The 25,577-nt window shown below is 42.0% G+C and overlaps 2 protein-coding genes across 3 annotated transcripts in view; one reads left to right on the top strand and one right to left on the bottom strand.

The window, feature by feature from the left end:
* The window catches only part of LOC124413290 (glycogen synthase kinase-3 beta), a 30,995-nt gene extending 25,428 nt beyond the window's left edge, over positions 1-5,567 (bottom strand). The window contains exon 1 of one of the 2 annotated variants that reach the window (XM_046893789.1): positions 4,913-5,567. In XM_046893789.1, coding sequence (XP_046749745.1) covers positions 4,913-4,997 — 85 coding nt within the window. In that variant the 5' untranslated portion in view covers positions 4,998-5,567. The remainder of the gene's footprint in view (positions 1-4,912) is intronic. The other variant, XM_046893786.1, reaches the window with a different exon arrangement.
* A 1,963-nt stretch (positions 5,568-7,530) lies between these two features.
* The window catches only part of LOC124413289 (connectin), a 56,755-nt gene continuing 38,708 nt past the window's right edge, over positions 7,531-25,577 (top strand). The window contains exon 1 of the mRNA XM_046893783.1: positions 7,531-7,698. The gene's annotated coding sequence lies outside the window, so the exon portion shown is untranslated. The remainder of the gene's footprint in view (positions 7,699-25,577) is intronic.

Below are 25,577 nucleotides of genomic sequence, written 5' to 3'. Positions count from 1 at the left end.
GCCCGTTATATGCATACAGTAAATACATACCTACATACAAAGAAGACTACCCAACTAACTAACTAACGGAAACGAAGCAGAAAGTGCGAGACGCAGGTATCCATCCATCTATCCATCCATCCATCCATGGATTTTTGTTTAAGCATACACGCGTGCACACGCGCTGGTGTAGGAAAGTAACGACAAAGAGAAAAATCTGTTTTATCGACTGCGGTAGTGTCAAGTTGACGCAGGCGGCGCCACCAGTCGCGTATCTGTTAACCCCTGGATCTGTCATCCCGCGTATCTCCGTTCAATTGTTGTCTCCTGACGACGTCCTCGTTGCTCCGTCCGCCACGAGCTTCGCGTCAACGTCGATGCGGAGGGAGTCGCGCGAAATTTTCAGCTAACAGTCGGTGGATGGTAGACTAACACCACGTATACGTATATTGTGTAACACATTATACTACGATTGTTGGAAAATTTTAATTTTTTTTTGTTTTTTCAAATATCCAATTGAGAATGACAATTAACGATAAACTGAAAAAAGAAAATTACTTTTTTCAACGACAAAGCGATAGACGCATCTCTTGTCTTCGAAATCGACTATCTATTTATTCGATTTTCTCACGCTTCGCGAAACATCGCTTACACGTTATACATATTGTACTAACTACACTCTATTTTCACCGGTTGGATAATACGCCGCGCAGTAGACGCGGTAGTATATAAGCTTCCCCCCTCACGCCACGCCGCCCTCCCCACCGACAAGCTTCGCCCTCCCTTCCTTCCCTTCCTCGTCCAGCGCCGTAGCAACTAGAAGTTAGAAATGGCGGCGGCCATCGGTGCATTCATAACGGCCAATGGCCGCCTCTCGATGCTCCAGCTGATTTTCATCGATTCGTTCAGCGTGTTCGAGGAGGAGACTAGCATATGTGATATTAAAAATTGTAGGTTGTACGAAATCAGGAGGTGGAGTAGATTGGTAATAGAAATTTGCATGAAGAAATGTTGATTGAATTTGGTACAATTACGCAACGAATCAATGAAGCAACGAAGAATTCAACGAGGCACTGTGGCGTGGGTACCTCGGACCCCCGAGTGCATGTCTGTGCATCTTCTGCTACAGCTGGCAGCGTCTGCATCGTAGAAGTCACGTGAAAGCATGTGTCAAACGTCCGTTTCGTTTCGTTAGTTACGCGTCCTTCTTTTCCCGTACGGTCTGACGTACGGGAGATAGACAAGACAAGACAGACTGACTGACGCAGATAGTTCGCAATAGTTCAATTGTATAATAATACATTGGAGAGGGAAAGGAATTTAACTTGCTCTATTTAAACAGAAAAAGCCTTGACCATGTTCTACATTTTAACTTCGTAATTAAACCGCGACGAGCTTACTCCGCAATATTTATTTATCGTATATATGATGATGTTTGCTGTAATTTTCAAGTTACAAAACCCAGTAAATACCGCTGGGTAAGCAGGCGGTTAATACGCGATACGGAATTTCGTCAATTGGGCGAGTGTGATACGCGCGTTGGTAATTTTTGACACGGGTGAAATAATTATACGTGTATATTATATGTAGATATATACACTCGTGGCGTAGTAATAATACACGACGCGGCGATTCGTATAGATTACAACTAAGTTCAAAATAATCAGGGAATTTCGATCAGTAATTCCAACCGTGCAGCTTCGCTGCTCTCGCTTCGTCGTACGGAACGATGTTTTTGCAAGAGTTAATAAACCGATTGTGCATATCTTTGGATCAATGCCGTTCGTTCTATGGGAAAAAGAAGTACGAGTATGTATAAATGTGAGATTTTCTGTACTGACATTTCTCACATCTGTGGCGTGTATCTGGTAGCTGAAAGACAGAGTTTCGTTCTTCGAAGCGAACGAACGAATCACCATCTAATCGGTGCTTAGCGTCTGCGGTCTCCGACTGATTATGCAGGTGATTCCTTGTTTCTACGTCGCCATATCAGAAGCGATCGTAAGGGTTTTATTCGAAAGAATAATAATATGAATAAAAAAACGTAAATAAGAAAAAAAAACTTGGAAATTATACGCTGCAGACTCTTCGGTGTTACAACTTCAAAAGATGAAACGAAGAGAACGCTGCGTCAGTCACTCGTACTCCGGATGCGTAGTAACCTTTTTTTAACCCTTCTCATCTCCGCGGTGTTTCCCTCCCCCCTTCCTTTTTCTAATCTCCGTCTCTGCGTGTTGTTATTTTCATTTTATTTCTTGTCAACAGTCTATATGCTAATTTAAATCGACGACTATCAGGAAACAGGCAAATGTAGCACATTTACCCTCACAAAGAAAAAGCGTCACCCTTCAATTTACCCCCAAGAATTCCCTCATTCATAATTATTATTAGTAAAATTTAATGATAATAATTCGAGATTTGAAAAAATAAACCTAACAAAAAAAAAAAAAAAAAAATTAAGACAAGAAATTATTTAAGAACAAGAATCTCGCTGCTGCACTCTCTTCTTCGAGTGACAAAGAAATTGCAAAAAAAAAAAAAAAAAACGAATCTCGTTTCTTACTTCATTTTTTTCCATCTATTTATAGAGCAGGAGCATTGACGTTGAGAGACCGTGCGGTTCCTCCGGGTCAACGTGATGCGAAATATGCGTTTCCAGCATGATCTCGTCGTTCGGTAATAAGATCTGCAGGGGGAATCTTGACGATTATAATTATCACGAACGTGTGAAAAGGTTTGGTAAAGGGAATTCAAGGTGGAGACACTGACCACTCCATCAAAGATAGGCCATCGTGTAATGCTGTTATACGCGTTATAGAGTATTGTGTTAATATTCGTTTCCACCGCGTTATCCACGCGCACGATTCATTGTCGCGTGAACTGTGTTATGATTTGTCTGAAATTGTGTCTCACCGGAGGTACTTTATCAGTCGAAACAAACGCGTCGCATCTGCGATCAGTGATTAAATCGTTCATTGTTAATATCAATAAAAAATATTAATTTCAGAAATGTGCTGTTAGAAACTGTTCGTATTTCGGTATTCTTCTATTATCTAGGCGATTAACTCGATTCGTGTGGGTTAGATTGGTTGGCCGCCCGAAGGAGAAACGGTATACAGATACATATCGTTTGCATAAGTTAAAAGTTGTAACTTTATGAGAATTAGATTGGCTCTCTAAAACTGGCGTTCACAAATTTTGACACCCACGCGAGCATACGGGCGCCAAGATGAAATGAAAGTATAAGGAAAGAATGATTCAACGACCCACCGCTGGGTTATGGATATGTATGATACAAGTTTCCGTCTTCGTTCGAAAATCAAGCGATTCGACAAACGTTTCTCGTGAACTTCGATATACCGAGAGAAAAAAATCACTTAAATGTTGCTGCAAAATGAGAAAAAAACCGAATTTTTCTTCTCTAAAAAAATAAGAATAAAACAGATTATTATCTTCATAGCTGTACGTGTCGCATTGTCGATTTTGTTTGCTTTAGTTTCAAATCCTATTGTGCAAATCTAACGACGCTGTAAACGGATTATTTTGTTTAACATTTGAAGTTTATCAGCAGCAGTAGCAACAGCAACAGCAGCAGCAGCAGCAAGGCGCAGGTCGATGAAACAAGTCGTCAGTCTTGGGAAGTTCGGCACATATAAAATCGAAGTAGCGAACACAACGAAAGAACGAAATATCGTACGAAATGCAGGCTCTACTACGACCTACGCCCATGTTTCGAGTGACATACCTGAATAACGTGCTCGGCACACTTGCGAGGGAAAAGAAAAAGGGGAAAAAAGAAAACAAGTATTAAGAAGAAGGCAACGAAGATAAGAAGAATAAAGTCTATGGAAATGACGAGATCTCGCGAGTATGTGGGGAATAAAATTGGTAAACGAATAAGGTCGCGTAATCGATCGATATGCATTTGCATACAAAGACAGAAGCAGAGAAGAAATGAAGAATGTCTCTCGTCCAAATGTCAGACTGGCCGTATGGCCGTGACCGTAAGACGGATGGGCTGAGAGTTTTCATCGTCGAAAGTGAAAAAGAGATACTTAAGGAAGAAAAGCAGCAAGCATCGAGGCACACATCGACCGTCGAAGAAAAAGCAGCAGCGATAACGAGGAAACGTTGACGAGCAGTGTATCTTTCCACTTTGGTGTAAATTCTTTTCCGAATCAGTAACGTATAGATATAGACGGATATTGTATGTAACGTTAATACAGCGGGTATCGGTAACGACGAGGCTTGCGACCATGGTTGTTAAATTAGTGTAAATTAAGAGCTGCGGTGGTGGAGCTATTGCTGCTGGTTTGCTGTCGTCGCTGTCGCTGGTTGCTTTAACACCGCAGCCTTGACGACGACGACGACGACGACGACGACGATCAGCAGCGGGAGGGTGTTACAAATTTTTTTATGCTCTCTCTCCCTCTCTCTCTCTCTCGTCTTTTCTTCCTTTTAGTCATTTCGTTCTGTCTGTCTTTCTTTCTTTCTTTTGATTTTCGTTACGTAGGTATGCGCAGCAAAGTGCCGCCGCCTTGTTGGTCGGGATCAGAGCGAATAATGATGCGTGTATGCGGTGGGCGTATTGACCCGGTTACGCGGGCAAACGTGTTCCTCGACGAGGATTTACCAGCAACGTAGGGAAGGAAACGACAAAGGCAGAAGAGACAACGTATCCGTAGACATTCGGAGGTGCATAGCAACAACAAAACCCGTGCACAGATTGGTCGGTTGGTGGGTGCATGCGTGAGTCGGAGGGGGGATGAAATGGGGTGACAGCGGAAGATGAAAGAGAGTAAGGCAATGCAACGATGACGGTAATAATGACGGCGTCGATGCGGGTGACGACGATGACGACGATGAGTGAGGAAGATGAGAAAGATGAGAAAGATGAGAAAGATGAGGAAAATGAGATGAGGTAGGTACTCACCACTAATTCTCATGCCGCCCAGGGGGGGATTGGTCGGGGGTTTGTTACCCTCCGCGAAGGAGGTGGTCCTCGGTCTTCCGCTCATCCTCTAATCGGCCTCCTCCCCAAGTGTTCCGTCTCCCTCCTAGTCGATACGCTCCTGGCTCGTGTAGTAAACCCCTCGCCGTTTGCGTCTCGTAATAAATCCCGAAATGTATTCCTCGTCGTCGCGGACATCAATGACACTCGATATCACATCGCACGATGTTTTTTGACGGTGCACGATGATTGTACGATACAACAGTGACGTGAGGATCGTTAAGCTCGTTTATTCACAAATATCCCCTTAGCACTTGTCCCAGCACGGCTTGCCTGCGCTTTTCACCCGTCGTACTCGTCGTCGCCTAGAAGTGCGGTATACTTAATCACTCGATGTACATGTATTAGTTGTACCAGTCGTTCGTTCAAGTCACGATAGCTGCGCTAGTCGCCGTTCTCGTCGCCGTCGTCGCCGTCGTCGCCGTCGCTGTCGTCGTCGTCGTCCTAGCCGTCGGCGTCGCCGTCGCCGTCCTACCTTAACCAACTTCCCGGAGGGCGGACGTTTTTCGAACGGTTGATATTATACCACGGACAGCCAGCGCTGTGGCGCGCAGTCGATACGTGCTGGGTTGGGTTGGTTGGGTTGGTTGGGTTGGTCGGGTTGCCGCTGCCGCCGTCCGTGGTGTGGTGGTGGTGCTGCTACTACCACACGGCTTGGTTATGCTCGATTTTCACAACTTCCAACAACCGCACTCCGGTGTCGACTTGTCGACTTGGCCGAGACCTTTTTTCTTTTCTTTTTTTTCTTTTTTTCAATCTTTTTTTTACTGTTTTCTCTTCCGCCTTCACTGACGGATACCGAAACCCCGTGTCGTACCACTCGGATTAATTTTTCACCGTCGGGTGATTGCTTAGCGATTAGATTCCGCACAGAGTTTTCACCGCACAGCGAGGATTTTTTTCTTTTTCTTATTCTTCTCTATTTCCTCCTCACCGCTCTATCTACTCTTCTTCGCGCCGCTCCTTTTTTCTCTCTCCTCCCCCTCTTGCAATCGCTCACTCTCTCACTCTCTCACTCACTCACTCACTCACTCTCTCTCTCTCTCTCTCTCTCTCTTTCTGTCCCACTGTCCACGGCAACTTTTTTTCGCGCGACCTATCCGAAGAAGTGTCTCCTCTATCCCCGATATTTCTCTCTCTCCTCGAGCTTCGCCTGTTCTCTCCGACCCGTATATATAACGACGAAATTACCCTCGGAACGTTCGCGCACTCGTTCTACTAACGCGAGGCTGCTTTACACATTTCGAATATCGCTGATTATCCACCGGGACGCGACGAGCATTTGCTACGGGGCGATATTCAACGGATCGAGGAAAATTCAACCTCTTTCCGACGTCGGGAACCACACCAGCGACAAATTTTTCGATGCCTCCTCCAGACATTGACCCGTTCGGGCGAGATCGGCCCACTCGAGCTGACACGGAGGCTCACGAACGTGACGTCAGCCACTCCCACCTCTCCCAGGGCCGAACGGTGCCGATTGTCACCTCCGACGGTGGCGCCGCGCCTCGGAGACTCTCGGAGGAAATTTACGCCGCAGGGAACGAGGGCGGCGCCACCTGCAGACCCCCTCATTCCTGCGACCTGCACCCTATTATTGACCGTTTTGACCGTTTCGACGGTTTCGACCGTGCTGCGTTCGACTTTTAATTCATACTCGGAGGCATACGCGGGAGGAACGTGAAATCTTCCATAAATGAGCCCTTTCGTAACGAGACACATGACGCGTACCTACGAACCCTTGCTTAATGCCTGTTCACACGTGTCGCACGCATCTACATCTGCATGCGTATGTGTGAGATTTGTCAGGCGACGATGCGTATTCGTGGAACGCTGCCCGAGCATGCCTACGTTTGAACTCGACGTATATGTATAGGCATAACGGCCGTGCCTGATGTACCTGCTGGTGCCCGTGCCTAAATCCTTGCCAATTGTTATTCCAAATCACAAAATATCCTGGCCATTTATTTTTCATGTTGAATATGCATTACTGTTACAGCCGGCTTTATCCTCACGCCCCGAAAAATTGAGAAATTACTGGAAAACCTGCAGGAACTTGCCACGTCGAAATCGATTTATTATAATTATTACTCGTAAAGACATTGTAACCAATGTTCTATGTATGCATTTATGTAATATGTATTCACATATTACGTAAAAAAACACAATGCGTTGCTCGCCGTGGGTCAAGTTCAGCTGAAGATTACAGAACTCTAAAAAATAATTAATTTATGTAAAGATGTACTTTGAATGAATATATTTTTTTCGCTGTTCGAACTATACATTTTTTTAGAGGAAGCATCTGGGTTAATTGATGTTCTAAGAAATCGCGAATAAAGTTATAATATTGTTATTAACGGAACAGAAAAATAAAATGCTCTCCTGATATCTAGGCTGAGAGGGTAAGTAGCCGTCTATCGTATCGACGGAGTTCATCTAATCTGGTATCCGTACGTTCCTGCCATCTGGTGGTGGATGGAAACTCAAGATGTTCACCCCCTCTACGTAACGCCAATAGACCCAAAAGGCGCGCACTTTCGTTCAAGTTGCATTTTAGATGCGACAGGCGCAACATCACTTGTGGTTTTACCGGTATGATTGTTATCGTATATTGCGGGTAAAAATCTACGATCTTCGGTACTGTACGATAGTTAAATAAGTGCCAGTTGTGAATTTTCAACGATATTACCGGCGTCTAGAATTTTTCGGTAAGTTTATATCTAACTTTCAATATCGGGATAGATTTTTATTTTTTATACCTATTTCAATATTCTGAAATGGTGCAATTCAAAGGGATTGTGGTTCACGACTGAACAGTTATGCCTCTGAATTAAGTCCAATCTCTAAATTTGAATTAGTGAAAATTCACCAATTCCCACTTACAAGTATACCTCTGAGAAAAAACCAATGCAAATTATACACTGACGATTCGGTGACTTTTCATTGATATTTCACTGATTTCCAGTGTATATACACTGATTTTATTCAGTAGTATACTTACAACTGATTCACATTTAGAGGGATTTTACATGCTTTCAATTAATCTCATGCGTTTATTATACGCTGACAACCCATTAGTTGATCGGTTTGTTTCTTGTAAAGTAAAGCTGTTGAAAGATCGTGAAAGTCAAAATAATCCACATGAATTACGCCACGCAATCACGTTAATTACGTATCGTTCATATTTTCGATGTTACCACATGATCGGTAACAATCTAGATGAAATCATACGTAGCGCAGAGTAGAATACAAAGATGAGAAAACATGATCGCGCAGCCGACGATTCTTCGTCGTTTTTATAAATGAAAACCACGTTGTATTTTTTCGAAATTTATTTTATTAGAATAATATTTACCCTCGGGAAAGCCGGACACTTTCGAATCCATTGAAAAATCAAATGGATAAACCGCAGTCGTACAATAGAATCATTGAAACTCAAAGCGTTCGTTTAGTCGGTGGTAAATGAAAAACGCGGAGAAAGAATAGTGATAGAAACATTGTGCGAAAGTATGAAACTCTGAATAAAATTCATAAATATTGGATGAAAATAGTTAAAGAAAGAAATGAACTCCACCCTACACATCGTTACCCCTAGGATGTTCGTGGGAAGGTTCGTTAGCTTTGCATGAGCCATTGGACAATACTTAATCTTCATTCGCGCGAATTTATGTCCCCGATTATACACGCAGTTTTAGTATTCGCTACGGTAAATTCGAGGCAGCGGAAACTACAGGGGTTCGTTTTTTGATAATTCACTTTAAGAGCACTTCATGGTGCGCGATGATTCTCACGTTACGAAATCAAATACACACCGTATATAAAGAAACCAATGAAAGCCCCTCGAAAATCGTGAAAATCTTTTACGGCGTATGAAGTAAAACTTCAGTCTCGTAAGAGTAGAAAAAATTATTTCGGTTTTTCGATATCTGTAACATAAATTTGAAAACGCCGATACGAGTCTGTAATAAATAATGTACCTGCATACACCGGCCGTTTTTCAAATCTCAAATAACTAATGGACTAATATATTCGAACGTATAAATCCCCGTGTAATGGACAAATGTTTGCCTAACGAACATCGGCAAAATATTTTCAAACAACCCAACTCGAGCGAAATTGCAGTTCGCAAAGATGTGCGAAATTTTCATCTGCAAATTTGATTTCTACGAATATCGTTTTCTGCTTTACAATTCGGTACGAACCAGGATAATACGAATCAGTCTATTCTGTAATTATCTCGGAGAGTCGACCCTCCCCTTTGGACTGGACAAAAAATATTGATACGCGACCCGAAAAACGCTGGCTTATATTTATTCTAAAGAAGTTCATAAAGTTCTACACGACGTTATACGTATTCGTCTCACCACGCAAACGCCGGCTCGACTATCTGTCAACTTGGGCCTGTTATATGCTGTTAGACGACAGCTAATGCAAGTAACTTCGACAAACTCTGCAGGGAAGATTATATAAACCAAAATGCAAATTTCATTGATCACATTCGCGCGCAATGAATCGCGGACGAGTCAACGAACTTTGTTTGCTTGTTTTATGCGGTGTGCGTGGTATGTATAATTATTATGATCAGTATACAGATACTTGTGCAACTGAACTTGATTATTCTCTCAAATATGCTTATACAGTTGCGTTAATTTTGCACAGAAATATTTACACCCGGTGTGCAAGTTCTCGGCTACTTTTAATTGTGGGTTTGCCCGCTTGATAAAATTTTCTACTCAAAATTCCATATTCAGTATGATTTCCAAGCCATAGAATCCGCAACCCCGTGGACCTGGAGGGCCGAATTCGAGCGTATATGCAGTGCATCGCTGCACGTGAGGTGAAGTCATTTCATTAATTATATGCCGAGTTTCATGAGCACAGAAGAAGTGAGTTTATGGCTCTGCTGAGCATGAAACTGATTTGTTTCACGTCGTAACTAAGTGGAGTTCTGTGTTAAGTTGAAGTTCGAATATATAGTACATGTCTGTCTATACGCATAGCTCTATATGAGCGAAGAATAACGGCGAGAAAATTCTCCGCGGTTTTGGATAAAACGTCTCTCGCACCAAATGACTTGCCGCGTGACGCGGGGCGAAGAGATTGAAAATTTTCAATGGAACAGTTTTGGCTTGCTGACGATAACTTGACGAGAGTTTAATTAACTTCTCGAATATATTCAATCCCTCGCGGAGTGTCAAGAAACGAAGGAGATTCTTACATTTTACAATGAACGTTATCCGGAAAATCCTCGACTCGAAAGTTCTTTTAGTTTTGAATTTATATATTATAATTGATGTTGAAACAGCATGCAGTTTGGGGTAGAATTTTTTTGCAACATCGCACCACTGCCGTTGGTTGGATGATAATAGATCTCTGATTTTCAACCCTGCCTTCACAGCGGGTGAAAAAGGCATTTGTATCAATCAAAGCTGATGCTGAACTCCGGTGAAAAATGAACGGCGTGTCTCCGTTCACGAGACGTTTAAACGACCGGGCGATGATTCATTCGATTGTGATTCAACGGGACCGAACCAACATCCAGTTGCGGAAAGTAAAAGTGTCCGCATGTGCACTGTGAGATCCGTTATGTGCCCGTAGGTATAGTAATATTAGTAATACCAACGGGCCACCCCATCGACAATCATCGATCATTTTGATGACGACGATGCGAACCTGCCGTCTCCGGGATTCCATCATTTCGTTCGTTTACCCCGCGGCTGAGAGCTTTTCTTTGGCTAAGGATCAAGAATCCGACTCGAGGAGATGATTCATTCAACTCCGATTCAAGAATCATGCCAAGTATATATAATCGCGCACTCCGATTCGTTCGACGTAGGTATAATAATATCGTGCGCACATCAATTCACCGATTCGACTTATATGTATATTTATATGCATGTATATCGAGATAATATATCGCCGTGCAGTTTCCTCGCCGACGGGGATCGATCGCTTCGTCGTCATTATAAAATCACCGCATGGGAATTGGCCGATTTCATCTCGCGTTTCCTTTGAATCAAAATCAAATTCCGGACTCTCAATCTGTAATATCGGTTGCATAACCCAACGTCACTTCATTCGCATCCGATGCAGCCTGTGTCACGTAGAACATACGTATACGTATCAATCAATCTGCCATGCAAAGGTAGACTTGCAAGAGAGAAAGAGAGAGAGAGGCAGTCTCGAGCTGAGTTTGAAACTTGAATACGACGGCGATCAGTTGTCAGTTTTTCTCCCGCAACACATTCGCTGCACGTTTTGGCTCCAGATCAAAGAACCTGCTGCGCTTTGCGGGATGCAGACGTGTGTGGATATACGTGCATACACCTGACTATAAACTGGTCAAACGTCGGAATATTTTAAAGATCGCGCGCCGTCTTCGCGTAGTCTAAAAATAATGATCACTTCTCGCGAGATATTTCTCATATACAAAGTCAAGAGCCGTGACAAAAAATTAGCAGCGATTCGAGCCTTCTTCTTTCAAGTTCTAATTACATTTTGACTAAGGAAATTCTGACGACTTACAGCGAGTTTTGACACGCGAGGTGCGACGTCAAGAGCCACCAGGAAACAAATTTTCATCGCGTCAACGGCAAGTTCTCGTTTAGAACTATATCCGGTTCTTCGTTGACACTGAACTTCGTGAGTGACTGGCGTGGAAGCCACTCGAGAATCGTGACTTGTTCCCATCACGTGTCTTCTACGTACATACCTATTCTCGAAGTGAAGTCGCGGGCAGCAAGAGAAGAGACCGAGAGCCAGTCCCGTTTCGTTTCGTTTCGTTTGTAAGGAGAGAAGAGAGACGGCGAGGAACACCGGGGAAAATAAGCCGTCGCCGAAACGTTATTCAAACGAGTTTTTCAGGAGTATGTATTTCTTGAGCAGAAGTTGGATGGGTTAAGCGTGTGTTGGTATGCGCTCCGCAGGTACGAGGGAGACTCTCGGAAGAAACTTAATAAAGTCCAGAATAGCCGGGACAGGAATCCTGGAGACAAAGTACTCGAGACGTGGGCATATTATAGGTACATACCTACCCCGCATATTACTTCACCCTTATTTTCAAACTTTTATACTCTCTATTATAGTAATTTTCCGCGCATGATCCCCGAGTAATCTATAAAGAGGGCACCGTAACGACGTGCAGATGATGATCAAGCGTTATGACGGCCAACATGCAGCTATCCTGTCGATCGCCGCTTCGAATATTATTTCTAGTACCCACTTGCGGCGAGACGAAGCAGCCGGCAATTTCTCTCAATGAACGATCGCTCAGAAATAGACCACAAACTGCGATTGTCAGTCGAGGAATGACGAAGGGCCGTGAATACCTGTTTCTGATAATCGAAAGAAGCTATTTTCCCCTCTGCATCATCGTGCATTCGTTCTATACAGTAACCACGTAGGTAGATAACCGCGTTTCCGCTCACACAATCCGCGATTCAGATGAAATTTCAATAAAACACACGAAACATCCTGTCTATGACTACCGTGCGTATATATAAGTTCGATATCTGTTATGTACATTTATAGCGTATACCTGTACTATGCAAATTCCTATTCCGTTCACCAGACTATCGACGTATATAAGCGCGGATTTTACCGCTATTCACAGATCCTGCAACACCAATGACGATCCTGATTGTACGAGGTACAGAAATAGGTACAGACACTTGTAGCTACTCGTTTTTCAAAATTAACCGCAAAGGTCGACGAGAGTTGCTGCGATCTCGAGTGGTTGAGAAATCCATCCGTATGTGTCTTCCTTTCAACAGCATGGAGAGAAAAAAATGTAACATAAATTTTCCATCATTTAACTGGAAAAAAATGCTGTCCATATATTCACCGCAAGAGATGTAAAATCTAATTGTAAAATATATTTCTTTCCGTTATGGTAACGGAAAAATCGAAACTGCAGCTTCTCCGCTGACAAAGTTCTTTCGTTGGACGTTTCTGCGTTCTAATTTCAAACCGTTCGAGATGCTATCCTGGATCCATTGTCGCGCAGGTGGACTAGAAAATATTTACGTAGATCAACCAGTTGTTTACGCAACTCGTACAAGCGTGGTCCACTCGAGGGTACACGTATTAAATAAATAAATAAAGCGATCGGTGCTTTTCCCGGATAGTCGACTTCGTCGATGATTAATGTACCTTCCGCGAACGTCAGCGACTGTTTGCGCAACCTTTGACATCGGGTAATCTCATTTTCATCACTTATTTGTCCGGACGATACTCCAGATCAAATATGCATACGCGACCTCCCCGACGCCATACAGGGATTTTGAAAACACGACTCGACGCCAAGCCCGAGGAAGTTTGAGACTCTTTCACGCTTTGTAAATAATTTGCGTCTAGACATCCCTCGTAAAGGGAGAAATCTATCCAATCCCATCTCTCCATGCAGGGTTTGAAATTCTTAAAAATTTTCCACCGAGGTCCTGCGGCCGACCTTCAGCGGCTCCGAAAGGACGAAATGTATACACTACCGAATGCCCGCAGGTACGGGACCGGAATGTTGCGGGTGTAGAAATTCCGCCGCTGGTAATTAACTATTTGACTAATTTAGAATTTTACTTCTCCAACAACATCCTCTCAGCCTCGGGACTTTTCTCGGCGGCAGCTTCTCTGACCCTCTAAATTTAAATTCGGACCTGTGCCCTTCAAGTTCCATCATACGCTGCTGCGTGTGACAAGTCGGGATACGTTGTGACGCTCATTTGCGGAGAACCGGCTACCGGAGCTGAGAATCATTCCAATTTTGAAAAAGTCGGAAAATACTTAATTTCTAGTTATATCGCATAACACAAAAACAAAATGATAATTAATCATTTGCCTTGATATTATTATAAAAAGGTAACATAATCTTCGTCGAACAATTATTGTTCGGTCAAAATTTCTCCACTGCAACTTCAGCATGGATTCCTGCGCACCTGCACTTATATTTGGCATCTACCTGTCGCTTATAATGCAGTAGTACGCAGGTAGAATTTAGGAGATACGGATGAGGGTCGATCATCTTTAACCTTAGGCAAATTTTACAATCCTCTCGGTAGAACTTTGTGTAATTGTACATCGTTGGACGGGCTGCAGGACCGAAGAAGTCCTTCGGGATCTACCTGCCCCGTAAATACAAAGAGAAATTTTTGTTAAATGGGCAGGTGTTCCGGGGGACCGTGAAGAGTCCAGGTAAGATTTTAGTCTGAGATCGACGAAGCGTTATTTCTCTTCGCAGTCGGTCCGAGTATCCAAACTCGAAAGGTGACCTTTTCCCCTGCAGGCACAGAGGAAGAAGAAGGTGGAAGGAGAAAAGAGAGAAAAAATCCGTCGGCCTCGGCTCGTCACAATAGGAAAAGGGTGGCCGAAAATTTTTCAGGGTTTTGGTGCGCCTGTAACTTAAACACGTACAACGCATACCTGGCGGGACCGCTGCAGGTACACAAGTCCGGGTCTTCAAAGACCTCCCGAAGGACCATAGAGCTAGTCAAAGATTTGAAAATCTGATTCGGTGTCTGTACCTACGTCCTGCGAGCTAGAGTTTCGGCGTTTTGGGTTGTTTTTAGGAAAGGCCATATTGATTGAAGTAATTTCAAGCGAGGGTCTTTTCCTTCGTGTAATCCGCCTCAATTCGTGAGTTTAGTCGATTATGCAAAGAGATGCTGTTAGTGGGTGGCAAGTTTTATATATCGAATTAGACGAATGCGAGTCCTCGTACTGTTGCCAGCCTCGAGTGATTCGATACTGTTAATTGGATCGACGTCAGCAGCATGAAGATGCAAACCCGGCAGTTAATTGAAGAATTCTCGTTGATCAAATCTAGCCCAATTTGCGTATTTGAATAATTTCATCACTCGCCGATGTGAGCTTGGGAATAGCAGTACTATTTTGATATTCAACTTAATACAGGAATTGTAAATCGATTATAGCTGACAATAAATAGGTAGTTAAAAATTGCAGCAGGAAGTATTAACTCGTAATCGAATCATGTATCGGCAGATGGTTTATGCTCTTTTCGACATCTGTATTGTCGCAACAATGGTTTTGTCGCACGTACCCCGTAAGCGTGCCGATAAGTACTTGACTCTGAAGTACACTCATAGCCGATATAACAATGAACGAATAAGCGAAGCTAGGCTACGAGCCACATATGTTTTCCATTTCGACTCAATGATTCGCCATTCGGATTTGACTTGGAAGTTACTTCAATTCCGATTCGATTATGCCCAGGGTGCTCGTCTCATAATTGAGTGGACCCAACGCGCGGCTCAGTTTTTCGACTCAACTGCCATCGTCAAAAGACGACGTCGGACAATTTCCTCCAGCTACACCCCTATTTAAAAAAAAAACCCTTCAACGAGTTCGAGCATGTATCCACGCGTGTACACGGAAGACTTGGAAATTACACACGAAACGTACCCTCCGTTTTCGCGAGGGGTATTAAAATAATCCGAATTTGATTCGCACTATGGTTGGGGCTATAATCCTCCCCTATTCATAACTGAAAAACTGCCTATTCGTCGTCCTGTTTGCGCTGACGGTAAAATTTTCATTAGAAATTGGCGCCGTATTAATACCTTTCACGGAAGGTTGTCGCTACTCACTTGGAAGCTGGGGAAAATGGAATAAAAAAAATTTGCGAGCCTTGCGGTTGCGACAAAACTTATCAAATCTGTATCGCTAAAGTTTTATCTCCCACTGCAGCGAAGGTGTTCACGTTATTAATTGGTCACTTCCGGTCCAGGCGATAGCTGGTGATCGTTTGCAATCTCATTTTGCTCGCACGTTGATATCGTACACGAATTCTTGACACGGGTAAAGTGCGCGCTGGGAGCTTCCGTTATCATCATTTTTAAATTCTGTTCACACAATTTCATCTCAACCGATGATAATGTAGGTCAATTGTTTCCGAATATCAGACATGAGGATTCAGGCCGTGCAGCATTAGATTCTACCATATACCTATACATTATGTACAAATTTAAATTGAAATTGACTGAATTGAACATCGCGTTACTTTCAACTTCCGTCTACAAATTTCCGTTGCATTCACGAAATGTTCACACATGAGAAAAATAATATAAACCGCGTTTATTTTTCAACGAATAAACACGCTTGCACATTTTTTCACACGGTTATTCATTGGCAGCTGCCAATAGCGGGTGGGAGTTCATCCTTAAAGTAAAACAAACATTTGAAAGCGTGGAATCTCAAGCACCAGATGACGGCGACGTTCATTAATACAGTCCTCGTCGCGTTTCTTATGCTCCAACAGCCAACGTTCACCCTCACGGTCACGCCAAGTGTGTTGCACCGCAGGGCTAAAAATACAGATTCCCAAACTCGAAATCCTCGAACCCGATGCTGCACGTCCGGCACGTACGACACAATAACAGACGAGGAATCACGTTCTGCGATGCAGAATTTACACCGCAAGGTGACCCAACCGCTGCAACTGGTGCAGCAAAGGAAGCAAATGAATTTTTAAACGTTCCCGGAATGATCGAGCCGTGCGCTAGATCATCGGGAAAAGTGCCGTTCAAGCTTTTTCTCCCACCCCTTTGACGCTGGGGGAGAAATAAAAAGTGTTGAATTTGAAATTCTCCCTCCAAAATTTAAACCTTCCACACTCATCTTCTCCAGCTCGCGGATCGCACGTGCAGTGCTCGGCTTTTAATCAAGTTTGAAAACGTTTTATCGGTGGCGTTCGCGTATTTGAAAAGTTTCAACGTTTTAAGGGAATGTTTTACGAGCCGTGGAGAATTGCGGGACTCCACTTCCGCACAGAGGGCTACGAGAAACTATGGTGGAAGCTGCAGCGAGCGCTGATGCTCAATTTCATCCGTTCGCCTCCGGTATTCTCGGCATTTTCTTACGTAATTGAAATAATTCCAGCGAACTGTTCGCCTACAATACCATTCCAAAGTTGACACCGATTCCGACGGACTCGTATCACTTCACCCGTTAATCCGTGTGCGGGGAAATTTAAATTGGATAGGATCCATCCGCGCCCGCGAAACGATCACTTTGTTTAATAGTAAAAATTCGCGAACAGCTGATTATGCATCTTCACCGTAAAATATCCTCTTGTCGGAGAACCCTCGGCGAAGGGCAAAGATTTACGCCAATTATTCACCTTTCGCTCTTGCCCACGGAGCTGATCTTAAACCCAAGGAACACAGTCATTCTTAGCTCATTTAATTGACGGGTAAAATCCTCGAGACGCGATTAGTTCCAGGACATTTATACTGTCTGAAATCACTGTGCCCTGAATAAGTGGCGCGTTCTCTCGCAAAGCGGTGTATTTCCATCTATATATATATATATATATATATATATATATGTACACACACACACAAACATATATACCTCAACCAACTTGTGCGATAAAATAATGAAATTCCTCCCTTTTCACGGTGGCTGCAGCATCAGAGCCGGCAGGGTCAAACAAACTTTTTATCCTACACGTTATCAACAAAAGTTCGCCGCGAAATCTTCCCTCAATTCTGGAAAAATGTTAACGGTAGTTGAGCCAGCCGGATGAATTATCGCGATGTTATACGATCGTAAATTATTATTTATTCTTTTGTATAATAATCGCATATACCACGATGCAGAGGATATGCAGAAATATTCTTCAGTCTATTTTATCAGAAATATTACATAATACGTCTATGTATAATATGTAAATACACGAAGAGACGTCCGGTAGACTCATCGGTGTATTAAAAAGTTCCGAATGAGGAAGAAAGGATGGGTGAAAGGTCTGCGACATTTCAGGGCGAGGCCTTCTGCGGTGAGGTCTTCATATCGCTGCCGTGCCATCTGTAGCTATATATATATATATATATATATATATGTATATATCGAGAATGAATCGTAGGACATACATAGATACGATATATAAATGCATTATTCACGAGGGCCAGTGCCCAGACGTACATACATACATAGATCCATGCATAGATAGATATAGAGACGTGTACAAATGTTCTGTATGCACGTAGAGAGAGAGAGAGAGAGAGAGAGAGAGAGGAACTCGCACTCGCAGAGTCACTTCGCACACTGCCATTCGCGTGCGTGTAGCAACATGAACTGCATTTACGTTACTTCCAGTAGATTAAACTTGCATACGATACTAAAGCTACGAAGTAGTCGGTAGTAGGTAGGTAGGCACATATATTTCCCGGTCCACGGTTATATATATGGCGCGGAGACTACATGCGACATGTGACGTGCGACATGCGACTTGGTTTTGAACAATGAAACCAGTTGGCACTGGCCTAACGGCCGGCGGGGGGTTGGATTTTGATTTTATTGCCAATCGGTGGTGGCATCCCTTTACCTCCCCTCTCCTCGTCGTACTTGCGATTGGCAGATAGGTATATCATGGAGTTCCGTGGTCCTGGAAATGTCCTTGAATTTTGCTTGTCCTTCTTAACTCTTGGAAATTATCCTTGAATCTTTATTCTGTCCTGGAAATGTTCTATTTTTAATGTTTTTGAATAACCTGAAAATAGCGTGGAAAGGTCCCTGAATTTGTTATGGATTTTTTACCGAACACCATGGATATCATAGCGACAGCGGTAATTCCACTACCATAATCGCAGTCTTCGTGAAATTTTGGAAACCGATTTTTTGCCAATTTTACTTTTCTCAACTCTTTTTCTTTCTTTGTTTTTAATTCTTAACCGGTGCGGTCAAGTCTGAGTAAACGTGCTTCGGATCCAACCTTAAGTGGATTATTCCGCTTTCGAAAAATTTATTTACAATGTTATTCATTCAAATGAATATGAATGAAAGTTCAGCCCTTCCGTAAATCATTCAAGTTCGCCGGTTATGAAGAGAATTTATATGATTTATTCATGGGGTGAAGATTTTGTTTGTCAAGAGTTATACTTAATATACTCAGTTATCAGTTACCAAACTTAGAACCCAAACTCGTTAATTTCGTTATAGGCATCACCATTAATACGACCATAATAAAGATCAAAATCAGTTTTTTCGAAAGTCTGAATCTTAACTCGCAAACCGCAGTTGCTTTTTTTCTTCTTTATCTAGATCCGAAATACGGCGTTCCTCAGTTAGTAATTGCAACGTTCTAAATCTATACTCTCCCCATTTGTCAAAGTTAACAAGCGTTCTGGCTGCTGGTGGGACGATAACGTTTTTACGGGGGTGAATCGGTAAATAGAAGTTGGATACAGTTAGGGAGTGTTTTTGTCTGTATAAAAGAGAAAAAAAAAAGAAGAAGAACCAAAATTTAATCAAACAAATAAAGGCAAGATATTGAGATAAAGTGGCAAGTACCGGCTGAGTGGATACTTTCCTGTGCAGTAGTGTCTGTTATACGTGGATATGGTATATATATACGCACAAGCTCAAATCCACAGTTGTTCCAGGGCAAACTTCCGGATCAGTAAATCTCCGGGCTGGTTCGACTCGACTGCTGTTATCAGAGTATACAGCCGTTTTCCGTTGGCATCAGGCGTAGGGGATGCTGCTGAGCGATTTCGGAATTTTCGTAAAAAAGTTCCAAAAATACAGACTCGCTTCGGGCTCTTCGTCTCTCCTTCTCTGGTGTCCGGTAACGGGCATGAAACTTCCGCCGAGCAATATCCCGTATGTTTATCGCGGTGTTTTTCGACCTCACGCATCGCGAATTTCGAGCGATTACTGCCTCGGAGTTTTTTCGTTTTAAAACTTAACGGGCCCAACACATACGGCGGAACTGTGAGATACGATACGCGTTGCGGTACTTGAAGAGATATTTTTTTTTTTCATCTTTTTATCTCTACCTAATTCTCCCCATTTCTCACGTCGTTATACTGCAAATATAGAAACGAGAAACGCGCACGAATCTCGCAAAAACCTGGATGGTGTTGGATTTTAATGAAATTTAGTCACGCGGCGAGAAAACTCGTTCAACGGATAAATCTCGACCCTTCTCACTCTGTTTTTTAGAAAACAATCAGGCTTGCGGTGAGCTGTGATAACGTCCAGCGTATAACGTTATACGTACAGGTATAAAAAAAACCTTGACGATAGATTTTGTCAATTGAAATCCAAGGAAGAGCTGAAAAGTACAGTGCGAAAAAGTACTTTGTAACAAAGAATCAAGTTTAATACTTTATTTCGTGATAGCAAAAAAAAAAAGATGAAATAACGAGAGAAGCGTAAAAAGTTAATTACTGTTATCTCACGATAGAGTTATAGATTATTGAGCGAGGTATAAATGCAGCCGCAGGGGTAAAGAACGCGTTCAACCAACCATCCTGAATTATTATACGTCTACTTGTCTACTTATCCAAAGTATACGACGAAGCATGGAAAGACGTAAAATAAGCTGCAGCAGTTATGAATTCTCTCTCGTGATGGTCATGCGCAGCAACTGAGAAAATATTTTCTTCTGGCTAAAATTTGGCTATTAATAACCAGAGCTGGGCGTTCCGTTTACCATCCCCTTATTATCGTTATATTCACCCCGTATATTTTTTCATTTCTTTCCTTTTTCGTGTGTGTGTGTGCTCTTCGCTTTTTCCTTTTTTTTTTTTTTTTTTTTTTGGTAACCCCAATCCGTCATCAGTCACCGAGGGCAATCCTTGCCGGGGATACCACGAGGTCCTCGACTCTTCTTCTCTTCGTCGTCGTACAAGCGACGAGTCAGCTACAATATAGAAACGCTCTTATCTTAAAACGTGGAATCGTATTTAACCCGTAGTTTAAATTCAGGACCAAACCCCGCGTGCGCCTTGAACACTGTAACCGGAACTCTATACCTATCTATATGGATTATATATACACGAGAGAGAAGAGCCATTTTTCACGCTGTTACAGAAAGTTGCATAGTGAGATGACTGACGGAGAATTTTAACCCCCGTTGATAAACAGAGACTTGATTATCATATTTGGTGAGCCTGAATACGAGATGAGAGATCCCAGGTATAATGTCAACAATGTGTATGATTATATATCGGCAGCTTCCGGTTAATCTGCCACAGAAACGAGGCCAGTTTTCGAGAACAAGTACCGGAGGATTATGGGATGAAATCTGTCTCAGCATGTATCACTTGTATACATATACGTTTTGGATAGTCGAATTTCCAAAACTTTGAAGCGTGTCTCGTGAAACTATCCGAGTCACGTATAACGTGATGAATTTATTCGTACGTAGGTACTTTGATTAGTTTAAATTTTCTTTTTGAAATTATCGAATAGAGTGAATTAACTCATTCGCTCTTTTTACACTGTAGTGTAAATTCTTGATTTTCATTTCTTACGATTTTCTTATAATTAATAAGATAATTATCAAGGATATGAATTAGCATAAGATTTTCTGACAAATCGATTGCCGCTATTTATTTTATAAAATTATAGACACATTGCGAGAAAAGTACAAATTTTGAAGAAGAAAAAAAAAAACTCGATTTCTGGAACATATCCAAAGCGTCTCAAAATGGTCCAAAAAGTGTTTCCTCGCTTAAATAAAGGCATTTTGAGTTGATATTTTCGTTTCAAATTGATCGGGTTAATTCCAGTCATTTGCAGCTGACTGATAGTTTTCAGCCGGGCGATTTTATTTCTATACAAATACAAATTCCGTAGCTTGTCAGAGTTGTAAGAAAAACTATATGAAATAAAAAAAAAAGAACGTTGAACAAGTTTTTCACGTAGGGAGTATCTTGCGTCATGGCGTGAAAGCACAAGTGTATAGCCGAGCTATAAAAAAGAGTAATAAAATTCATCTTCCGATTCAGGGAACTCGAGGATTCCTCGAAGGGTCGGTGGTTGAACCGCAGCATCCTCACGTTCGGCAGCGAAGGTATAAGGTCCAACCAACGATCTCGGGGGGAAACAAACAGCGAGCAACGGATACAAGACCGCGTATTCATTTCGCCTGGGAAGACCGTTAGGGAAAGAGATTATCCAATCATACCGAGCTTTGATACACTTCAGTGAAACCTGCTCGAGCGTGACTCGACTCTCCGTCTCACCCTCGTTTTCCTCATTTTCCCTTACTCTTCTCCACGCGGTTACTACGTCATAAGTACGTGGATATCACGTTATGCGAATTAGGTTCTTCGTGCATGTCCTCTGCGTTACATGTGTGCAAATAAATCCTTCTATTATTCAACCTAATGCTCGCCGCGATTGAATAACATGCGCGCGAAAATTTCATACCGATATTCGTAAAGGATTAATGTAGAAATTTCAAGAGTATAAGGAGAGCTGGAGGAAAAGAAAACGAGAAGGGCTGTTATATATCGGGCATTCCACGCCAATTCAAACGACGTTGAACGTACCCTCACCATTTTTTATTTTTATTCAAAGGTTTTTATTCAATTTTCTTAATTCCAGAACAGTACCCTGATTTTTTCCAACCTTTCCGAGTAAATTTATTTCACTTGTCATTTTTAAGAATCAAGTTGTCTTAGGCTGTAATTAAAAATCTGAAATAATTGTCAAATAATTGAGTTCACTACGGGTCGCTGCTTAAACATTCTCATTCGTAACACCGGATATTTAAAAAAATAATTCAGATTATTCCAAACTAATTAATTGTTGGCAGCTTTTGCACCTTGAAAAAATGTCGATTTTAATTTTTTGTCATAGACACGTAGGTTTTAAAAAATCATAAGTAGGACAAATGGACTAAAAAAAAATATGAAAAAATTCAAGCTACTATTTTGGAGTTGAAACAACGGCATAAAAAATTTTCAAAAGCATCTAAAATGGCGTGGGACCATCGTTGATCGAGTTGGAATGGAATGCCCCATATTCGTATGCACAATGTGAAAATGCATCTACATTCGGTGACGGACCGAATAAACGTTGAGGGTGGAGGGTGGATGTCGGTGCAGCGCTTTTCGATATACATATACATATGTGAGGATGAAACGGAGCGTCACATAACGGATTATATGGGGTTCACGATGCGCGGGAGATGACGTCAGGATAGGAAACGGAAATAGAAATTAGGACAGGGCGACGGGGTTTCGCGTGAGAGAACGATCGTTTCTATGTCTATATATCTATACTGGGGAGGAAGGTATTTTTTATTACAATAAAGATATGTAGAAGTTATTTATTCGAATGCAGTTACGACGAGGTTGCCTCTGCGTTCTGCTTCCCTCCTTTCACGTTGCACAGATCTATATGTTGCGATCCTGCCTTCGATCTCGCGATCATCGGTCCGTCACATTCGGATTTTATCTCGATTCGACTCCTGTAACTCCAAACATTTTAAAGCATCGAAGTACACATTTTTGTGTCTGGCTATCGCTCTGTCAGATGAATGACTTTGCATTTTACAAAAATAATCTCAGTGTGACTTGATCCTTCAATGACAAGCGTGTTTAAAGGAGGTGCAAAAGCTCATGGCAGTCTTGTTTGAATTTTAGGTATTCAAAATAAACCGCCTTCATATTCAGCTGGATATAATCTTGATTGAAGATATTTTTACGCATCTATCTCGGATGAATATTTTTCACTAGTTTTATTAGCTCCAGATAGTATACCTGTATAAAAATTCGTCTTCGGGACGAGATTCGCTCTAATCAGAATCATATACGCGTAGGTACCTAAATTTTTTAAAATTATTATTTTTTTTTTTACATTTGTTTTTATTTGTTTTACCCCGTCTCCCGTTGTTCGCAATTTCGATGGAATTCGAATGAAGAAGAAGAAAAAGAAAAAAAGGTATCAGGAAAAAAACGTCCTCAGGATTGATAGCCGCGCGTGTCTGCAGACGGGCGTGTGTTGTCTGCGTTTTTTCCCCTCTCTTTGTATTATTTGAATGTGAAAAAAGCTTCGAAATAGACGATCGAGGACCGCTCTGCAGAAAAGAGCGAGCAGGCAGCGACGTGATTCAGCCTCCGATTTTCACGTGTTTAATACGAGGTTAAGCACGGAAGCTTTGCGAGCTTTTACGCGTGGTCAGCTTGTATACATATATAGATATACCTCTAAATATATATATAAATCCCGGAATATTTTTTTGGCCTACGTTACGCCAATCGGTAATAAATCAGATCCGGTCGTTTGGTGTGCGTAAAACCACGCCTGGTGAAAATGCCCTCTCGATGTTTACCTTAACGCCGTTTTTTTCTTGGGGTTTTATGCTCAATGGAAAGGGGAGATGGGTATTTGGAAAAAAACGAAAACGAAAAAAGGGAAAGAAAGTGACGGGCTAAACGCTAGGCGGAATAGAATTACCGGATCTTGTTAATTCACAGGCGAAATTTTCCCTCGATTCTTCGATCTTTTGTTTTCTTTCTCATTATCCACCGGATGTAGATTTTTCATTATCGAATTACCAGCCCCGCCATACGTATCGAAATTAGTAAGCCCGGAATGAAGATGACGAAATTAGATTTCTACTCGCGCCAGATGCCTCCTGCTTCTCTTTCGCGATTAGCCATCGCTCTGCTACTCACTCCCTGGCTTTCTGTTCGTGTCGCTGCACCCTCTCAAAACTTCGAGTATAATTACCATGGACCAAAACAAGAATAAAGATTTCCGCATTCAAGGATTTACCGAAGAATATTTCACCGTTTGCAGATACAACGTTTGTATTATCGTTAGATAATAGAAAAAAAAAACGAGGTAACGAAATTGGTTGAAATTATCAATCAATCACTGATTGTTTAACGTTCATTAAAACGTTCAATTACATACGATTTATGTATGACGACGCTTGAAGCGAAATTCAGTAAAAGTTGTGAAATAAAAAAATGTCGTTACTTTGTACAATTCAATAACTTGGATATCGTAAAATTTGCAATTTCCTCGATTCCACTTTCTCTGAAAATAGGTTGATTGAGATGCGAATTGAATAAGTTTTGCAAACATACACGATTCCGCGATGTGAAGCCAACATATCGCGTGGTAACGGACTTGATCCCAGGCTTTGTGTGAAATTTGCAAAATTTCCATCTACCGTCGATACTTCAAGCATATGATATAAATTGTGAGAAAAAGAAAAAAAGCTCAGGTAACCTGTTAGAATAATTTATAAAGCCAACATCACAGGGATTTCCGCATGATTATATATACAGAACAGTATCGTTTGATGTATACATATATGTAAGATGAAAAAATTGTCAGATAAAGAGAATAGAAAGTATACGCCGTACCTAATAATATAACAGGCGTGGGCAAAAGTCCGTGCCTCGAAGCATAATGTAAAATACATAGAAGAAGTTAGTAAAAATTGAAGAGCCGCCGAGTACCCGGGATGCCCGGCTCTTTTCTTACGTATTTCATCCTCCAGCTTCTAGCACTTGCGGGAATACATAAGGTATGAGAGATCGTTGAAAAGCTTTCGACTGGTTCAGCACGCTAGTGCTCCCGTGACGATGCGTTCCGGCCTCTGAAGAGACGGCGCTTCAGTGCTTGCATGCATGTATATACAATGTCCTATACACCTGTCCTCCTACCTATTATAGCCGTGCAGTCTACAAGTTGCATATTATATTATGCAAAGACAAGAAACTTCGGCATTTCCTTTATGGTGTACGCAAGGAACTAGCTTATGCAATATCGGATCCGCCGACAAATCCTTGCGTATAGAATTTTGTTGGACTGGATAAGG

The sequence above is a fragment of the Diprion similis genome, chromosome 12 (genome assembly GCF_021155765.1).
Source record: "Diprion similis isolate iyDipSimi1 chromosome 12, iyDipSimi1.1, whole genome shotgun sequence".
NCBI classification, from domain to species: Eukaryota; Metazoa; Arthropoda; class Insecta; order Hymenoptera; family Diprionidae; genus Diprion; species Diprion similis.
This window is presented reverse-complemented; position numbering and strand designations above follow the sequence as displayed.